The sequence below is a fragment of the Hypomesus transpacificus genome, chromosome 2, assembly GCF_021917145.1.
Source record: "Hypomesus transpacificus isolate Combined female chromosome 2, fHypTra1, whole genome shotgun sequence".
Classification (NCBI taxonomy): Eukaryota; Metazoa; Chordata; class Actinopteri; order Osmeriformes; family Osmeridae; genus Hypomesus; species Hypomesus transpacificus.
The window spans coordinates 10,558,326-10,577,753 of record NC_061061.1 but is presented as its reverse complement, the minus strand read 5'-3'; the positions used below and the strand labels follow the sequence as shown (position 1 = coordinate 10,577,753).

Below are 19,428 nucleotides of genomic sequence, written 5' to 3'. Positions count from 1 at the left end.
AAGGACACAACGTCATTTGGCTCAGCCTGGAATCGAACTGCGACCTTCAGATTACTAGCCCGATTCCCTAACCGCTCAGCCACCTGAATTCAGAAAATGCTTCAGAAATTAAACATTATACAAGGACTTTATTGTCACCCCATTGCTTGCAACTTACCAGCACTCTCAGGTTGTGGTGGTCCTTCAACATTCTTTTCCAGTGCAGCCAGCTTTAGCAACTTTAGGAAAATGGTAGCTTCCCATTTGCAAAGCAAGAGGTCTGCTTTCCCCGGAAACATTTCCCCAAAGTCTTTGTCGATCTGAAGAGTTGTAATATCCGCAAGACAAGACATAAGTAATGTGCTTAATCACTAAATAAATGCAATCTCATTCATTTCACCTGATTCAAATGAATGGTCGTGTTATGCAGAAGCCTGTTAACGACCATTCATTTGAATCTGTCCTAAATAATTATTTTGTAATTGGAATGGATTGAGCTCATCAAGTCTGTTTGTTTTCAGTGCTCTGGTGGAGGACATGCCGATCCAGAGTATGGCAGCGACTGGAGGTGTGTGACAAGAGAGGCTTACAAAGGCACACATTTCTGTATTCCTCCTCAACCACACGTTCCCCTCATAACCATGTCTTCCTCTGTCTCTCCTCAGAAGGCAATATGACCCTCCAACAGTCCTCTGCGTCTCTCAACAGGTAGGTTCAACAACTTCCTGCATCTCAGTGGGCTCAGATCAAAGTAGTTCACATTCTCATCAGAAAACCCAGACGAATGAAACAAAACTTTGTTTGTGATGGACCTAACTGCTTCTTTCTTTTTCAACGCTCATTCACCACTCTGTCTCTACTCTTTTCCCGCTGCTCCAGTGCTGTGGCTGTCCAGGACTTGTCCACCACAACAAAGCAACAAGCAGATCTCATGTCCACCCTCAAGAGTCTACTCAGCTTTCTGGACTTTCAGAGTGGCCAGGGAGAAGGAAAAGACAGGATCAAGCTGCTGGGGTGAAATATTCTAAATAGTGAACTTTGAAAACATTGTGTTTCCTAGATTGATGTATTTTGTTGTTCCAGAATCAAAGTAACCTAATGAGTGAATTGCTTTAATCTATCATTTACATTGAGGTTATATTAACTACTGCATAAGCACACACAGCAATACCCATAGAAACAACTTTTTTTGTAATCAAAGTGTTTATTGTTTTTTCATTTGAGAAACACAACACACACCTCACATTTAACATCCAATTTACATTCTACACAATACACACACTCTACTCAACAATCAGGGCAATAAACAGAGAGAAAAAAGAAATACACAATTGCCATAGAAACAACATTATAGTTACATAGGAATTGTTACAGTATGTAACTCTGGATATTTTTTCACACAGGTTGCCTAATATCGGAAACACATGCTTTCTTAATGCAACCCTGCAGTGCTTGTTTGCACTTCCGGAATTCTCCACCAACATATTGAGGCAGGAAGAGATCTTGGGGCCTGCTTCCTCTTCAGTTTTACTGAGGTACAGCTGCAGCCACACCTTCGGACACGTGCTCATCTATCCATCCTAACCCTAACCCAAGCATGGAGAACATGAAAAAAGACTGGGCAAAAGTCTCTCTGTGCACTAATATGATATCTCTACTTCATCACTGATACCATGCTACCCTAACTATCTCTCTCTCTACACTAGTATCCTTTAAGACCTCTAACCTAACACTGATACTATGCTACCTGCTGCTATCTGTGCACAGATGCTTCCATGAACTCCAGGCAGCCAGAAACTACACCAGTACGGGCAGGAAAACTTCCAAAAATCTCAAAAAGAAGATTCTGTACAGGGTCAAGAACTGTCTAGCACAATACAACGACAGTTACCTCGAAAATTACGAGCAGGTAACAAATGCAGAATAAATCGCTATTGCACTAGCAGGAAAAATCGATGTTGTTCCTCAAAATGTTGCCGTTATATTTACATTTACCATTGTTTGTTTTGTCTTCTCTTTCTTGCTCCAAGGACGCACACGAGCTCCTTATATTTGTCCTCTGCCAGCTAAAGGCTGAGGGGGAGTCTCTGAGGCATTACATCTACCCAGTGGCCAGCCTGGAGTTTAATATGCAGATCGAACGCACCTGCTGCAGGTAACAACTCACTCCTCTGGGGCCCTGAGGCCTTGCTGATGTTTACAGCAAAATATCAAAGCATCAGGAGTAGAAGAGACAGTAAGTGGTTTACGATTGATATTGGTTTTCTCCATATCCCCCTAAGGTGTGGAGAGAAGGTTTACAGAGAAGAACCTTTCAACTTCCTGTCCCTAGAGTTGACTCCATGCCTTAAGAAAAGTTTGTGTCTGTACTTCAAGGTCAGTATTTACAGTTTACTCTGATGGAATTTGCATCTAATGATGCATCTTCTATCAACTCACCATGATTCCCATACTTTGAACTTAATACATGTAGAACTGGTCTAAGTTATTAGTCTTCAGCTAGAGAACAAGGCTCCCAAATCTGTCCTCGGTGGTGTGTACTTCTAGGCAGCAGATGTGGAGTGCAGATGTGAGCTGTGTCTGGGTGAGCAGGCGTCTGTGGTCAGCAAGCTCCTCTCCCTTCCCCGGTAAGATCCTCTTAGCACAACGCTATTGCATTTGTACTTTGTCCAAAACCAGACTTCAAGGTGTAAATGATTGATTTACTGATTGGTGTAATGGTGACTAGTAATTGAGTTCATTCATTCAGTGCTGACTTCTGTCTGCCATGTCTGTGTCTGGGTGCAGTGTTCTAGTTCTCCATGTGAAGAGGTTCAGTTTTGAGGATGGGAAACTGGTCAAAAGGACGGAAGACATGGCCATCCCAGGAATTATACCACTGTCCTGTATCTCAGTCTGTGGGGATGAAACATCCAAGTAAGAATCCGAACACCAATTCTACACTCCACAAAAAAAGTACCTCCCACTTTCTTTATGGTTAAAACAACAGTTATTTAACAAAGACTTATATTTTACTTATGACCTGCTCAAGTAAGAAACTTCTGCTCTAAATTGGAATTTTGTTGCTTAATGATTTCTCACTCTCTTTGCTGTACAAACAATCTACGGTAGATATAGCTCACTATAGCTTGTAACGCATCTTGTGACACACATAGCGTGTGACGTAGTCGTGCATCGGCTGCTGTTTCTGTGCAAGTATAGCATCATTGCTCATTGCTAATTGTCATCGGAATGTGCTTGACACAGGCCTGACTGTCATCAGATGAACAGCAGTACTACTGACACCCAGACTGCTGCCGCCCTTTCCTCCAGTACAGGTAAAAAGCTGTTCTATCACACACACATACAGACTTAAACAGACCTGATGCAAGCAATGGGACTTTGTAGGCAAGTTAGGATCTGAGTAAGCTTTGTTCAAGCTTTGTTTTCTGTTATTTACAACATTTGACCTCACCCCAACTAGAAAGTCGATCAAATGTTTTGGGTGTGTGTGCTTTCCTGTAATGGTCGGGGGAAAAGCTGCAGCCATTTTAAAAAGTAAACTAACATACTTCCTTATTTCAGATGGACAACCCAGGAGACACTGGAGTCTACCGCCTGTCTGGGATCATCTCTCATGTGGGAGACAGCATGAACTCCGGTAATTGTCTGCAAAGACCCTGTTTTACTACATAGACACACTAACCAAGAGCTTGAGCAGACGAGGCCACGGTGCGGGGGGATTGTGCATCTCTGGCTTACATCCTGTTCTACACCTACAGGTAAGGCTTCTCTGGTCTACATCCTGTTCTACACCTACAGGTAAGGCTTCTCTGGCCTACATCCTGTTCTATACCTAAAGGTAAGGCTTCTCTGGCCTTCACTCATCAGCTAAACCTTGAGGGATTCAACTTGAGTTGACGTTATTTTCTTTCTCTCTTAGTCTTTCTAGTTTTAGTGGAGAAGGTGAAGGACACTAGACCACCAGGGGTCCACCATTCATCAGGGGCCCTCTATTAACCAGGATCCCCCTCTCCACCAGGGCCTGCTATACCACCAGGGGCCTGCTAGACCACCAGGAGCCCACCACTCTAAGAACAGATGTTGTCCGCAGTCAAAAGGCATATTGTTACAAATAGAATGGTCTTCTGGCCTCTGATTTTAACCTCAATGCCTCTGGTCTCCAGTAATCATACATCATCTAATAAAGGTGCTAAAATGTTTCTAAAGCCACAAGTGTCTTTATCAATAGAATTAAATAGTAGACAAAGATGAATATTAGCAAGGGCTTAGTTAAATTCTGCAGGCAAGTTTCTTTAACAAAAATAAACAGCACCCATCTTGTGAATTTTAGTTTTGGAACCCAATGGGTTAATGGTTTCTAAATCATCAAAATATAATTGAATTTGTAAGGCATTGGGATACTTTTCATACAATTTGTACAAATTTAAACCATCAGAGTAATCACACATTTTACCATCACATCTATCATAAGATTGCTTATATAATTTCTTGCATATTTTCATTATTAAAAAAGAACTTTACTGTGTCAAAGATAGAGATGTATTGACAAGTATCAGCTGCCAGTATTTGGGTTAACCTCCCCTGTTTTCTGGCTGTGTCACCTCTATAACCCAACAACATTTCCTTTGGCTTCATCAAAGACAGTTTCTCTGAAAAATACTTGCACATTTCGTAAGGAGTGTCAACCTCTTCAAAAAACTTACTTCAACATGGGAGTGGTCCCTTTTCAAATGTTTTGTATAATAATTGAAATTGTGGTAGGCTTGACTACAGACTAAAGGGTAATCCTGTCCATCAGAAAGTGTGTGGACATGTCCGAGATGATTAACAAGCCTCCTTCCATCTCTAGAACATTTGTATTTTGCACTTGTACAGATGTACATGGTGACTTAACTTACAGAACCTGCAGTTTTGCGACAAGCTCCATGATTCTGGATCTCTTCCCACCAGAGATCTGCATGCCATAAACATGCCCCATGAACTTAAAGACTGCTGCAACCTGTAAAAGATAGGCCAGGTTGCAAACCCAGTACAGCTCAAAGAGTTTGTCAAGACCGCATGTCAGGCCTTCATCTTGAAGTGGAATCACAACATGATCGTTGGCTGCGATGATGACATACTGCACTGCTGAGCTGGGGTGTCCTACGCTCACAAGGCTGGTTCACTGTTGTTGTGGTCTCAGGGCTCTCCAGGAGGCTATTGATGCTGGTTCCTGTCTGAAAAAAACAAACACATCAAAAACACACATTTGGTAATTCATACCTATCCCATGGAACAGAATATGGACACATTTAATTCATTCAGACATTAGAAGTATCTTACAGGCTTTACGTCCAAGGTGTAAGAGCTGACTTCACGCTGCATTTACTCCATCCCTGACTTCTTCCTGATGCAGTAGGTGGCAGATAATGGGTCAGCATCTTGAGGGCTCTGAAACACTTTGATTCTAAAGAAAGCGCAAATACCACACAGTCACATATGATTTTTTTGGCTTGTCTAATAATCAACTCATTCATTTTAGGCCTTTACACCAATGTTTCACCAAAATTTCGAATTTCAAAACAATTATGAACTTGTTCAACATCGGAACATATAATTATTGATAACAGTTGTATTAAAAGTCCTTCACACAACAGAATACAGAAAATGCCTCATAAATTAAACATTATACAACGACTTTATTGTCATCCCATTTTTTAAAATAAACATTGCTTGCGACTTACCAGCACTCTCAGGTTGTGGTGGTCCTTCAACATTCTTTTCCAGTGCAGCCAGCTTTAGCAACTTTGGGACAATGGTAGCTTCCCATTTGCGGAGAAAGAGATCTGCTTTCCCTGGAAACATTTACCCAAAGTCCTTGTCGGTCTGAAGAGTTGTAATAACTGCAAGACAAGACATAAGTAATGTACTTAATTACTAAATAAATGTAATCTCATTCATTTAAGTTACAGTGATAAAATAGGCAAACTGACTTACCAGATATGGTATATCAATGAAGCGGGGGTAATGTTCAAAAATGTCTGCCACAGTGGGTGACTGACTTGTTATCCAAAATCTACGGTGGGCGTAGGTCTTCTCCATACCCATCTTAAATTGACGAAAGATTCTCAGGAGTAGGCTTCATCCTCTTAATCACAGTCATCCACTATTTGGCTGACTTTTCATCCCCCTCAGTAACTTCTTCCGGTGTAACAGTGATTTCAGAGGACCCACTACACAAACCCCTTTTGCGATAACGCCGCTGTCTCTAAAGTTCCGCCGTAGATTTCTCAGCTTGTCCTCAAGAAAGCCTGGGTGGCTCTTTGGATCGTAAAAATGCTCCTAAAATATATAGAATACCATAAAATTAGTGATAGTATTTTATTATAAGTGAGTCAATAAGAAACCATACACTATTCTACACCTGATTATTTACTCACATACCTTCATTTTCATCTGAAGTGACGGAAAGATTGCAACAATACCTCTGGCAAGAAGTTGTTCATCAGCACTTACTGGGTAACTGAAATAAAGCACCATTTAAAGTATAAAAGATAACACAATTTGGTTATTAACAATTAAGCAATTACAATTAAGCAAGTAAAACAATTACAATCCCCTTCTTTCAACAAAGTAGCTAACAGCAGTCGTTACCAATATCCTTCTCCATTTCTCAGTTAGAGTCCCGTTCACCTGATAGAACGCCAAAATCCGGGGGTCTTTCTGTTGGAGATGACTCTGGAAGTTCTCAGGATCAAGATCATTAGGTGATCTTGAACACTAAATTGACATGCCAAGCCAAAAACAGTTTACACAAAATCGGTTATGCTCAAAATGAATAAACTTCAGCCAAAACTCAAGAACTTTCTTTCTGAAACATAATCATCAATAATTAAATTTAAGTAATTTAATTAGATACAAAATATGTTATGTAATTCTAGCCCCGGTACACATCAACTTCTCACAAGCTTACCTCAAGATGATTAGTCAAACCAGCCTCTGGATTCAGTACAGCCACAGAATTTAGAGGCACGGTATTACACTAAAAGTTTTAGGAATTAGAGAGAGGTGTTAAAAAGCAATGCTGACATTACTGCTTTCCAATTAATGTCCTGTAACACACATGCAACAAATTCATAAAACTAACATTGAGCAGGACAAATTCGAAATGTATTGGCTGGGAAAAATAAATAGTTAGGATAGAATGGGATTGAGCATATTGATGTAGTATCTATTAAATACCACAGTGTACATACCTGCCTGTCTGTGCTACAACTACCAGCAGTGTCATCGATGTCTGACTTAACTGACTTGATTTGAATTTGGAACCTAATCAAATGTTCAATATGACTGTTCACATCAGTGTCGACATATTCATTGAAATCAGAGCAGAATTTAAGAATTCCAATAATTTCACCTTGGCAAGGCAATAATGATATACTGGCATCAATGATTTCCTCGGTGGTCCTGACAGTATTTCTTTTTGTAGATTTCTTGCCCATCCAAGAACACAGCAGTGAGGGATTTTGGAGAATCCAGCATTGTACGGTAAACATGAAAGAACAATTATGAATATGGTTTGACACAAACATTATTTATGTTCTTACGCATTAATTTAACTAGCAGTTCTTTTTACAGAAGAGTAAAACCATGGGATGCCATCGAACCTTAGCTATCGTACCTAGCCTACTGGGTGTTGATCACCTCAGAGAATACACTAACAAATAAGAAAATAAGTAAATCGAATTAAAGACTGAAACTACGTACCTTTTTGTTTCACATCCTAACGTCGTAAAACTGTTAATGGTATGCCAGTTGAAATATGCATTTTCAAACTAAAGGTAAGTTTACAGTTAAACAGTGTCAAAGCTCAAGTGTGTGGGGAACAGTGTGCAGAGAAGGGGGTAATTACCGTGATGGAGGAGGCGTAGTCAGGGGTGGGGGGGCCTCAGGGAGGTGGGTAGAGAGCGTCAAACTCAGCCGCGGAGGCAGACACTGGCGTGAGTCGGTCTGGTAGACGGGGCCGCGGTGGATGAAGGAGTGTGTATCCAGGGCCGGCGCCTCCCAGGGGGTGGGATTGTGGTGGAGGGGGCCCAGAGGCGCTTTTTTCTGAAAAAATAAGTCAAGTGTGAACGCGGCCATAGCCAGGTGTTCTGTGTCAAACTTGTCATTGTACAACTACATGCAAAATGGGATCATGCTTCTCTTGTTGTTTAAAAGGTATGTTTATTATATGATCTAATATCAGATCGTGTTGAATAGCTTTAAGTATATAGGAATAAGAATATTATACTATAATAACTTAAATCACAATGAATTATTTTATCAAAATAGTAAAATCACACACATACCTATTTCTGATCACTGATTAAAATGGAAGAAAGCCATTGGTGCTTTTTTGATTAAGTAAACTGCAGTACTGGTGTCTTCTAAGAGTTTAGGTAAAATGATCTGTGTACAAATTTTCACACCAGCAGAACACTTGCCCTGAAAGTTATTTTTATTTCAAGACAACTGTGGTAGTACAAGTTGCTTTAACAAATACACCAGTCAAAATAAACTCTGCTGTTTCTCCAAACGGCCCAAAAAGGCCAAAAAGCACAAAGCTCAATCAGCTGTGGATGAAGACAGGATCAAGGTAAATGTGCAGAGCTCAACTCCTCAATCCATCTCCATCCACCATGCTCCATCAAACGCTGAGAGCCTACTGTCAACTTGTTCCACCTCGGCAAAGCAGGACAAGAAGATGGGACTGGAGCATCAATCCTGCAGTTCCCTCTCGACTCGCGTGGTTGTGGTCAGCAGTGCGCGCCAGGTACCGCTGGCGGGCCCGGGTTCTACGTACACCCCCGCGCCGGCGTCGTCAATGAGACTGGGCGGAGGTGTCGGCCGTACGGGAGGAGGTGGGGTGGTGCGTCGGTGGATGAGAGGTCTGGGATGCTGTAGGCCCGGAGGACCAAGTACGCCTAGGGGCATGGCGGGTAGGAGAGGTAGTAGGCTCCCTACACCTACAACAGACGTGGGTATGTGGAGGGGGGGAGGGGGATGAATGGTGGTGATGGCGTCTGGCAGGGGAACGGTCCCAGGAGTCCTCGGTGCGGCGAGGGCGGCGGTCAGGGGTCCTCAGGACCCACACCGAACAGTCGGCAGTGGGGGGCGGGGGCATCTGGCGGGCCCCGGAGGAGACTGCTCGGGGCTCATCATGGTGCCGATAGTAGTTGGCACGGGCGGGAAGGAAAGTGGGGGGGAGCAGTGGTTCAATCCAGGGGCGTGAGTGGGGTCCGGGGGAACTGCGTTGGCGGGTGGAGTGGCGGGAGTAATCAGGGGGGCGGTGGGAGGGGCGGGACATGCTGAGAGTGAAAAGGAGGGAGGAAAAAGGAAAAGGTGAGACAAGACAAGGAGGGTGAGAGTCACGGAAGGAACTACAGAGCAGTGGGGGAGTAAAATAAAAAAGTGGAAGGCCAGTGTGTGTGGGTGTCATACCTAGCCGAGTATCTAACCCGATCCTAAAAGCAAAGAGAGGCCTGCCTGAAAGATAAGAAGCTATACCAAATCTCGGATATCCGAAGAGTAGACGTCATCAGTGGGATGGTGTGCTGTGGGAGCATGAGGTCAACAGCAGAGACACATGAGTGCCGTGGACCGAAAACAATGTCAATCTGGAATCGTTCATTCAGGAGATTCATTCAAAAATGCTGATTCATCCATGAAAACAAGTGAAGTATTTGAGGTATTGAATCATTCATTCAAACCTAGTTTTTACATTTTTATCATTCAGATTAAATAAACATTTTAAATAGACTTCAGCAATGAACATAAATGATATTATTTTGTTTAGTTGTTTGTTCAGAATCGTGATCTCTATTTTATTCGCATTTTATCCAGAATCGTGCAGCTCTAAATACATTATAGCTTGTGTATGTATCATTTTGCTCTATTTAAAGTCATGTATAGTTGGTAGGGACTGAAAATGACCCAATCCCAGGGGCCCCCACCGCCCTATGTCCGGCCCTGGGGGAGGGGGATAGTGGGGAGAGACAGAAGGTTGAATTTAGGTATAGATAGTGAGTGTGCGTGTATATGTGAAGTTGTGAGGGAGGAGAGGATAGTGAGAGCAGAATAAAAGGTGAGAGGTCAGACTGCGGGAGAGAGGTGTGTGAGAGTGGAGTCAGGCGTGAGAAAAGAGATGTAAGAGAGATCTGTTGAGTTTTGAGGGAGGAGAGGATAGTGAGAGCAGAATAGAAGGTGAGAGGTCAGACTGGAGATTGAGGTGTGTTTAATTCACATTGTAATTTCGTAAAACTGTTAATGATATGCCAGTTGAAATATGCATTTCCAAACTAACCAGCTAGGTAGGTTTACCGTTACAGTACATTTGGCTAAAACGGCGCGAAGCTCGTGCTTTGCTTCAGTATAGTCTGAGGTGGACATACAAGCGCCACAGAAAAGGCAATTTAACTACTAGGAAAATGTGATTGCTGTTTTAGTGCCATTGGCTAACTACTATACACTTTAGTAAAACGTGTTGTTGTTGTTTTAAATGCTATTATCACCAGGCGAAACTAAACGGGAAATTCGGAAAGTTGTCTTGATGCTTAGCAAAGTAGCTACTGCAGTAACCGTTTGTGCTGGCATATTTAGGCTTCAACGTTCCCGAGTTCGCTAACAAACAGTCCGAACAGTCCCGCAGTAAAACTCATACGTGCTAATATTTTCTTTTAACAAAAGATAGAGTTAATAATAAATATTATAACCTTTACTTAACTAAACTTAACGTACCTCAATGAAGAGAAGACCAAACTGGCTGCAGCAGCTTCTCTCAAGCTGAGGCGAGGGAGAGCGTGACGGATGATTTGATTGGCCAATTTATTTACAGTTACACAATGTTACGTTAAACATCTGTGTACCCAAAACCCCCAGAGATGCTGAGATTTAACACATTGTTAAAATCACGATTACACGAACATTGTGTTGATTTCAAACACACTCGTTTAAGAGTGAACGCTGCTGTACGCTGTTGTTGCTACTGCTGCTGCTGCTAGCTTTGCTTGCATGTGATATTTTAGGCTGGAAGTACTCCGGTGATAACTAAACTCAGCCTGACAATCAGTACACACAGCCTTGGTTTTGTCAACCGGGGCCGTCTGGCAACTTTTTAAAATGGAACTTCCCATCTAAAAGCTCTCTTCATGATTCAACTACCGTCGGCAGTCGAAGTCATGTGACGACAGGTTATTGCCAGGGTCAAAAAGAAACTTGCGTTAACGCTTTTTATTATCAGGTTAACTTCGACAGCCCTAATAAAAATACATGAAAAAATAATAGGGCAACATGAGATCGAGGTGGCTCGTGTGGAGTGCACGACAACTGTTGTCATCATTAATTGTTGGAAACACGATGACATCACAATGCCCAAGTAGATAAAGCCAGGTGTTCTGTGTCAAACTTGTCATTGTACAACTACATGCAAAATGGGATCATGCTTCTCTTGTTTAAAGGTATGTTTATTATATGATCTAATATCAGATCGTGTTGAATAGCATTAAGTATATAGGAATACGAATATTGTACTAAAATAACTTAAATCACAATGAATTATTTTATCAAAATAGTAAAATCACACACATACCTACTTCTGATCACTGATTCAAATGGAAGAAAGCCATGGGTGCTTTTTTGATTAAGTAAACTGCGGTACTGCTGTCTTCTAAGCAAGGCCGTAATCGTAATACATATTGGGGGGGGACACATCCCCCCCAAAATCAAATCTGGTCAAAACGTCCCCCCCAATATATTGATATAAAAATATAAATGTGCAACGCTACAACAGGCAGCCACGCACGCTGTCCGAAATTATCATTAAAAAAAATAATTCGTCCCCCCCAATGTTGACTCCATGGCTACGGCCTTGCTTCTAAGAGTTTAGGTAAAACTATCTGTGTACACATTTTCACACCAGCAGAACACTTGGCCTGAAAGTTATTTTATTTCAAGACAGTGCACAACTGTGGTAGTACAAGTTGCTTTCACAAATACATCAGTCAAAATAAACTCTGCTGTGTCTCCAAACAGCCCAAAAAGGCCAAAAAGCTAAAAAAGCACAAAGCGCAATCAGCTGTGAATGAAGACAGGATCAAGGTAGATGTGCAGAGCTCAACTCCTCCGTCCATCTCCATCCACCATGCTCCATCAAACGCTGAGAGCCTCCTGCCAGCTTGCTCCACCTCGGCAAAGCAGGACAAGAAGATGGGACTGGAGCATCAATCCTGCAGTTCCCTCTCTCCTTCCTCTAGCCCTTCCCCCTCTCTCCATTCCCTTTGTCCCTCAAACTCCCTAGATTTCCCTGCCCCAGACTCTCTTTCCTTGTTGTCTGGGGCATCTAGCCTCACCTCACTCCACCTCTCCTCTCTCTTTCCTTCTCAGGCCAGCCTTTTAGCTGACTGCCTCCCTACACCTTCCAGTCCTACCCCCTTTCCCACCCCGACCCCTAAACTGATTCATGTCCTCCCCATGTCCCCCATCTCCCATCCTAACCCCACCCCATCATATCCAGTCCTTTTCCTCACGGCAGTGATAGCCGAGTCTCCTATTGACTCCCATCCAGCCTCCCTGTGCCCTCTCACCCCCTCACCACTGCCTCTGTCTCCCATCCATTGCCTTCTTACCCCTAGCCCCTCCCCAGTCCCTCTCCCTGCTCCTATCCTCCTGGAGCTCCCCACACCTGCCCCCAGCTCCGCTGGGTCCTCTGTCACCCAGGACCAAAGCAGCAGTGCAAGTCCAGAGAGGTACTAATGCCACTGGATATCCTCCTTTTAATAATTTTGACAAAGTCCTAAAGAATTATTTCGTTATTGGAATGGATTGAGCTCATCAAGTCTGTTTGTTTTCAGTGCTCTGGTGGAGGACATGCCGATGCAGAGTATGGCAGCGACTGGAGGTGTGTGACGAGAGGCTTATAAAGGCACACATTTCTGTATTCCTTCTCAAACACACAGTCCCCTCATAACTATGTCTACCCCTGTCTCTCCTCAGAAGGCAATGTGACCCTCCAACAGTCCTCTGCGTCTCTCGACAGGTAGGTTCAACCACTTCCTGCATCTCAGTGGGCTCAGATCAAAGAAGTTCACATTCTCATCAGAAAACCCAGACGAATGAAACAAAACTTTGTTTGTGATGGACCTAACTGCTTCTTTCTTTTTCAACGCTCATTCACCACTCTGTCTCTACTCTTTTCCCGCTGCTCCAGTGCTGTGGCTGTTCAGGACTTGTCCACCACAACAAAGCAACAAGCAGATCTCATGTCCACCCTCAAGAGTCTACTCAGCTTTCTGGACTTTCAGAGTGGGCAGGGAGAAGGAAAAGACAGGATCAAGCTGCTGGGGTGAAATATTCTAAATAGTGAACTTTGAAAACATTGTGTTTCCTAGAGTGATGTATTTTGTTGTTCCAGAATCAAAGTAACCTAATGAGTGAATTGCTTTAATCTATCATTTACATTGAGGTTACATTAACTACTACATAAGCACACACAGCAATACCCATAGAAACAACTTTTTTTGTAATCAAAGTGTTTGTTTTTTCATTTGAGAAACACAACATACACCTCACATTTAACATCCAATTTACATTCTACACAATACACACACTCTACTCAACAATCAGGGCAATAAACAGAGAGAAAAAAGAAATACACAATTGCCATAGAAACAACATTGTAGTTACATAGGAATTGTTACAGTATGTAACTCTGGATATCTTTTCATACAGGTTGCCTAATATCGGAAACACATGCTTTCTTAATGCAACCCTGCAGTGCTTGTTTGCACTTCCGGAATTCTCCACCAACATCGTGAGGCAGGAAGAGATCTGGGGGCCTGCTTCCTCTTCAGTTTTACTGAGGTACAGCTGCAGTCACACCTTCGGACACGTGCTCATCCATGCATCCTAACCCTAACCCAAGCATGGAGAACAGGGAAAAAGTCTCTCTGTGCACTAATATGATACCTCTACTTCATCACTGATACAATGCGATCCTAACTATCTCTCTCTCTACACTAGTATCCTTTAAGACCTCTAACCTAATAAACCACTGATACTATGCTACCTGCTGCTATCTGTGCACAGATGCTTCCATGAACTCCAGGCAGCCAGAAACTACACCAGTACGGGCAGGAAAACTTCCAAAAATCTCAAAAAGAAGATTCTGTACAGGGTCAAGAACTGTCTAGCACAATACAACGACAGTTACCTCGAAAATTACGAGCAGGTAACAAATGCAGAATAAATCGCTATTGCACTAGCAGGAAAAATCGATGTTGTTCCTCAAAATCTTGCCGTTATATTCACATTTACTGTTGTTTGTTTTGTCTTCTCTTTCTTGCTCCAAGGACGCACACGAGCTCCTTATATTTGTCCTCTGCCAGCTAAAGGCTGAGGGGGAGTCTCTGAGGCATTACATCTGCCCAGTGGCCAGCCTGGAGTTTAATATGCAGATCGAGCGCACCTGCTGCAGGTAACAGCTCACTCCTCTGGGGCCCTAAGGCCTTGCTGACGTTTACAGCAAAATATCAAATCATCAGGAGTAGAAGAGACAGTAAGTGGTTTACAATTGATATTGGTTTTCTCCATATCCCCCTAAGGTGTGGAGAGAAGGTTTACAGAGAAGAACCTTTCAACTTCCTGTCCCTAGAGTTGACTCCATGCCTTAAGAAAAGTTTGTGTCTGTACTTCAAGGTCAGTATTTACAGTTTACTCTGATGGAATTTGCATCTAATGATGCATCTTCTATCAACTCACCATGATTCCCATACTTTGAACTTAATACATGTAGAACTGGTCTAAGTTATTAGTCTTCAGCTAGAGAACAAGGCTCCCAAATCTGTCCTCGGTGGTGTGTACTTCTAGGCAGCAGATGTGGAGTGCAGATGTGAGCTGTGTCTGGGTGAGCAGGCGTCTGTGGTCAGCAAGCTCCTCTCCTTTCCCCGGTAAGATCCTCTCAGCACAACGCTATTGCATTTGTACTTTGTCCAAAACCAGACTTCAAGGTGTAAATGATTGATTTACTGATTGGTGTAATGGTGACTAGTAATTGAGTTCATTCATTCAGTGCTGGCTTCTGTCTGCCATGTCTGTGTCTGGGTGCAGTGTTCTAGTTCTCCATATGAAGAGGTTCAGTTTTGAGGATGGGAAACTGGTCAAAAGGACTGAAGACATGGCCATCCCAGGAATTATACCACTGTCCTGTATCTCAGTCTGTGGGGATGAAACATCCAAGTAAGAATCCGAACACCAATTCTACACTCCACAAAAAAAGTACCTCCCACTTTCTTCATGGTTAAAACAACAGTTATTTAACAAAGACTTATATTTCACTTATGACCTGCTCAAGTAAGAAACTTTTGCTCTAAATTGGAATTTTGTTGCTTAATGATTTCTCACTCTCTTTGCTGTACAAACAATCTACGGTAAATATAGCTCACTATAGCTTGTAACGCATCTTGTGACACACATAGCGTGTGACGTAGTCGTGCTTCAGCTGCTGTTTCTGTGCAAGTATAGCATCATTGCTCACTGCTAATTGTCATCGGAATGTGCTTGACACAGGCCCGACTGTCATCAGATGAACAGCAGTACTACTGACACCCAGACTCCTGCCGCCCTTTCCTCCAGTACAGGTAAAAAGCTGTTCTATCACACACACATACAGACTTAAACAGACCTGATGCAAGCAATGGGACTTTGTAGGCAAGTTAGGATCTGAGTAAGCTTTGTTCAAGCTATGTTTCTGTTATTTACAACATTTGACCTCACCCCAACTTCAGGGTCAGTTACCAACAGTCAGGCTCTGAGGCCAGAGAGCAGAGGGACAGCTGTGGTGAGGAAATGAATAGGAAAAGAGAGGAAGAGAGAGAGGGAGCTGTCAAAATGAATGACACTGAAAGATTGAGTTCACTATTGAGATTAGAGATCCGTCAAAGATAGAAAAGCGATCAAATGTTTTGGGTGTGTGTGCTTTCCTGTAATGGTCGGGGGAAAAGCTGCAGCCATTTTAACGAGTAAACTAACATACTTCCTTATTTCAGATGGACAACCCAGGAGACACTGGAGTCTACCGCCTGTCTGGGATCATCTCTCATGTGGGAGACAGCATGAACTCCGGTAATTGTCTGCAAAGACCCTGTTTTACTACATAGACACACAAAGACACACTAACCAAGAGCTTGAACTGTGATCCATCTCTATTGCTCCTCAGGCCATTACATCAGTGACGTTGCCCAGGGCCAGGGTGATGGATGGCTCACTCTGGATGACACCAATGTGATAAGAGCAGACGAGGCCATGGTGCGGGGGGATTGTGCATCTCTGGCCTACATCCTGTTCTACACCTACAGGTAAGGCTTCTCTGGTCTACATCCTGTTCTACACCTACAGGTAAGGCTTCTCTGGCCTACATCCTGTTCTATACCTACAGCTAAGGCTTCTCTGGCCTTCACTCGTCAGCTAAACCTTGAGGGATTCAACTTGAGTTGACATTATTTTATTTCTCTCTTAGTCTTACTAGTTTTAGTGGACAAGGTGAAGGACACTAGACCACGAGGGGCCTGCTAGAACACCAGGGGCCCACTAGACCACTAGGAGTCCACCATTCATCATGGGCCCTCTATCAACCAGGATCCCCCTCTCCACCAGCTGCCCGCTAGACCAGGGGTTGCCAACCTTTTCCCCAGGAGACCCCTAATTTAACTTTCAAAATCTTTAATGACCCCCCCCTCCCCCCTTTACTATTAGTTAATCAGTGTTAGATGATTTTCTGTCAGAAGATGGGCCAAGGAAAGCACCACAATGAAAAGAGTTGACTTTGTTTATTAGATTGAGCTGCTCGGATCGGGTCACCAGATCAGGCAGAGTGGTTGGCATGATTGAGAAACATGTCTTTCATCAATCAAACAGGAATTACTGTTATCTCTTCTCAAGTTTTTAATAAATGCAACAACAGCAGAATAATAAACACAACAAGCAACGATTCAGAAGGATATTTTTTTCTTTGCAGCACCAGGCTCCATTTTCTGCTCTTATTTATAATAATAAAATAATAGAAGCAAATCAGAATCTACTCAATCGCATTGAAAATATATTCTCCCCATGTCGTTGACAAATTAGTATACAAAAGAATGTCCTGCTTTATTTCGGCGTCTTCAATGTACTGTACATATGCAGTGAGTACTGCTTCATCTGCCACAATAGAAATGTCCTCAATTTTGATAGAAAATGGGTACATCTTTAACTTTTCAACTAACGTCTTTTCAACATCATCTGCCATTCTGAAGATTCTGGCTTGTACTGTATTATTGGATAAAGGTATAGTTTTACGTTTGGAAGCCACCTGTGCGCCGCACACTGTTTTTACAATTTGTACACAAGCGGGTTCATTCAGAGTTTCCTAGTTGTGTGTGGATTTTTGGATTTGATCATTAAGAGAGCACACTCAAAAGATGCTGTTGCCTGTCTGTTTTCATTTCCAGCTCTAGTAAAAGCCTCTCCGATGTTTGATATAACCAGTTCTTTTTTCCTAAGGAAAATGTCACTGGGTACACCAATTGTCTGTGGATAAGCAGGAAACACACATTAGACAGTTGCACAACTGATGCAACACAACTGCCATCAGGGAAAAGTGAGACAGCTTTTATACTGTATATTGATGCATTGCCTACCTGCCCAAACTTACTCCAGAGATAGAAATTGAAAACCCTAGAAGTAGTTATCCACCAAATAAATATGTTTGTTATACTATCTGACTGACTTCATTTTTCTGATTCTGTGTCTGCTCCTCTCCCAGATTCCTGTCAGCTCACACTGGACCTAAACACAGCATACAAACGTATATCTCTGTCTGAGGGGAACAGAACAGTAAAACCTACTTTCCAAATCCAGCCATGTGCTTATTATCCAGAGAGATTCACTCACACTAGGCAGGTACTGTGTAGAAATGCTCTGTCTGGACACTGTTACTGGGAGGTGGAGTGCAGTGGAAGGGTTGGTATAGCAGTCTCATATAAAGACATCAGCAGAACAGGGTCAAGTCTTCTATCTGGATTTGGATACAATGATAAATCCTGGTGTTTAGAGTAATCTTTGTTATTTCAGACACAAAAGTGTCGAGACAATAACATCAAGCTTTGGTTCCAGAGTAGGAGTGTACCTGGATCACATGAGTGACCCTCATCCACAGAGTCCAGTGATGTAGGTAAGGATAATTGTTTTGACCTGTGATTGTATGGTGTGTGTGGTTGTATTTGGATTAGAGTATACAATCACATTGACATTATAGTTTTCAGATTGATAATTTTATCCTACCTAAATAGAGTTGTTTTTTTTCATTTCACCTTTTACATTTTCTGAGAAAGTAAAAATCTATGAAAATGTTTTTGATGTCCTCAGAGCATTCATATTTAGCTTCAAATAGATATTATTTGTTTGTAGCTTGCCGTGTGGGTCGGAATGTTAAAACTGAATGTCATAATACAGCATGTTTCAAAAATCTATGTGTCATAATACATTTTTAGTGGCACTCAAAGAGCAAAATTCATTTTCCACAGTAGTATCTGAAATCCCATGAAATATTTATCATTGCAACCTATTTTACTTTGAACTGCAGCTTATGTCAGATCATTTTTAAAATAAGTTTCAGATGACAAATCTATATGGAAAAGGTGTACCTAATATAATGAACCTACAAAGTTTCGTGCAAAACAATTTCTCTTGTTTTAGTCCAAACTCAAATTAAATTCTATAAAGGGGTCTGTATACAGTTTTTAAGGGCATTATGGTAATTGTTTTCAAACAGACGGATCAATTTTCAGATATCCACATCAGACCTAATAAAGATGTCTGTCTTTAATGGCAACAGTGGACAAGTCAATGTGTTCTATTAGTAAAAGTCTACAGCTAGTACATCTCAGCTGGGATCCAGTAACATCTGCCACACCACAAACCCCAACCTCCAGAGCTCTAAGGCCAACAAGGCTGCTGACCTCGGGGAGTCCATCCTCTGTGAGGACCCCAACAACCCCACTGCTATCAGGATGATCCTGAGGAGGGTCACATGTCTAGACTCCTGGATTTTGTCCCCAGTCATCCCAGCAGGCCTCACTGAGTCCAGAGCTGTCCCAGAGTGCTGTGCAGCATGTGGAGGGCAGAGCCAATGAGGTGGCAGGACTGAACAGACTGAGGAAGAGGAAAGGAGAAGAGACCAACTCCCCCTGTTTCAAAGAGAGCATGTCTTACTGTTCAGCATAAATGGGTTCTTAAGATCCGCTCCTTATTCAGAGAGGCAGCGACAGAGGCAAGGCTCCAGCCACACGTCAGTCAAGACACCTGGCAGCAAGAGAGCAGCCAGCCAGACTGAAGGAGGGGAGCCCAGCTCAGCCAAAACGCTCACAAACATGAACCAACTAATACACAGAGCAG

At 42.6% G+C, this 19,428-nt stretch overlaps 2 protein-coding genes across 3 annotated transcripts in view; both read left to right on the top strand.

Moving 5' to 3' along the window:
- LOC124472692 (ubiquitin carboxyl-terminal hydrolase 37-like) overlaps positions 1-4,297 on the top strand; it is a 33,255-nt gene extending 28,958 nt beyond the window's left edge. Inside the window, exons 16-28 of one of the 2 annotated variants that reach the window (XM_047027680.1) lie at positions 501-547; positions 645-687; positions 859-993; positions 1,383-1,514; positions 1,747-1,888; positions 2,010-2,134; positions 2,262-2,355; positions 2,527-2,606; positions 2,767-2,895; positions 3,226-3,296; positions 3,544-3,619; positions 3,741-3,780; positions 3,902-4,180. In XM_047027680.1, the coding sequence (XP_046883636.1) occupies positions 501-547; positions 645-687; positions 859-993; positions 1,383-1,514; positions 1,747-1,888; positions 2,010-2,134; positions 2,262-2,355; positions 2,527-2,606; positions 2,767-2,895; positions 3,226-3,296; positions 3,544-3,619; positions 3,741-3,744 (1,078 nt within the window). In that variant the 3' untranslated portion in view covers positions 3,745-3,780; positions 3,902-4,180. Of the gene's footprint in view, positions 1-500; positions 548-644; positions 688-858; positions 994-1,382; positions 1,515-1,746; positions 1,889-2,009; positions 2,135-2,261; positions 2,356-2,526; positions 2,607-2,766; positions 2,896-3,225; positions 3,297-3,543; positions 3,620-3,740; positions 3,781-3,901 lie in introns of both variants that reach the window. The other variant, XM_047027671.1, reaches the window with a different exon arrangement.
- An 8,570-nt stretch (positions 4,298-12,867) lies between these two features.
- On the top strand, positions 12,868-16,668 carry LOC124476306 (ubiquitin carboxyl-terminal hydrolase 37-like). Its single transcript, XM_047033377.1, has 13 exons — positions 12,868-12,898; positions 12,994-13,036; positions 13,208-13,342; positions 13,729-13,860; positions 14,086-14,227; positions 14,349-14,473; positions 14,601-14,694; positions 14,866-14,945; positions 15,106-15,234; positions 15,565-15,635; positions 16,044-16,119; positions 16,214-16,352; positions 16,514-16,668. The coding sequence occupies exons 1-12, from the start codon at positions 12,868-12,870 to the stop codon at positions 16,227-16,229; spliced, it is 1,074 nt and encodes a 357-aa protein (XP_046889333.1). The 3' UTR covers positions 16,230-16,352; positions 16,514-16,668.
- Positions 16,669-19,428: the final 2,760 nt, after the last annotated feature.

Coding starts and splice junctions, on each gene's coding strand:
- LOC124476306 (XM_047033377.1), top strand. CDS start 12,868: ATGCCGATGCAGAGTATGGCAGCGACTGGAG. Junction 12,899..12,993: donor GAGTATGGCAGCGACTGGAG/GTGTGTGACGAG, acceptor GTCTCTCCTCAG/AAGGCAATGTGACCCTCCAA. Junction 14,474..14,600: donor ATCGAGCGCACCTGCTGCAG/GTAACAGCTCAC, acceptor TATCCCCCTAAG/GTGTGGAGAGAAGGTTTACA.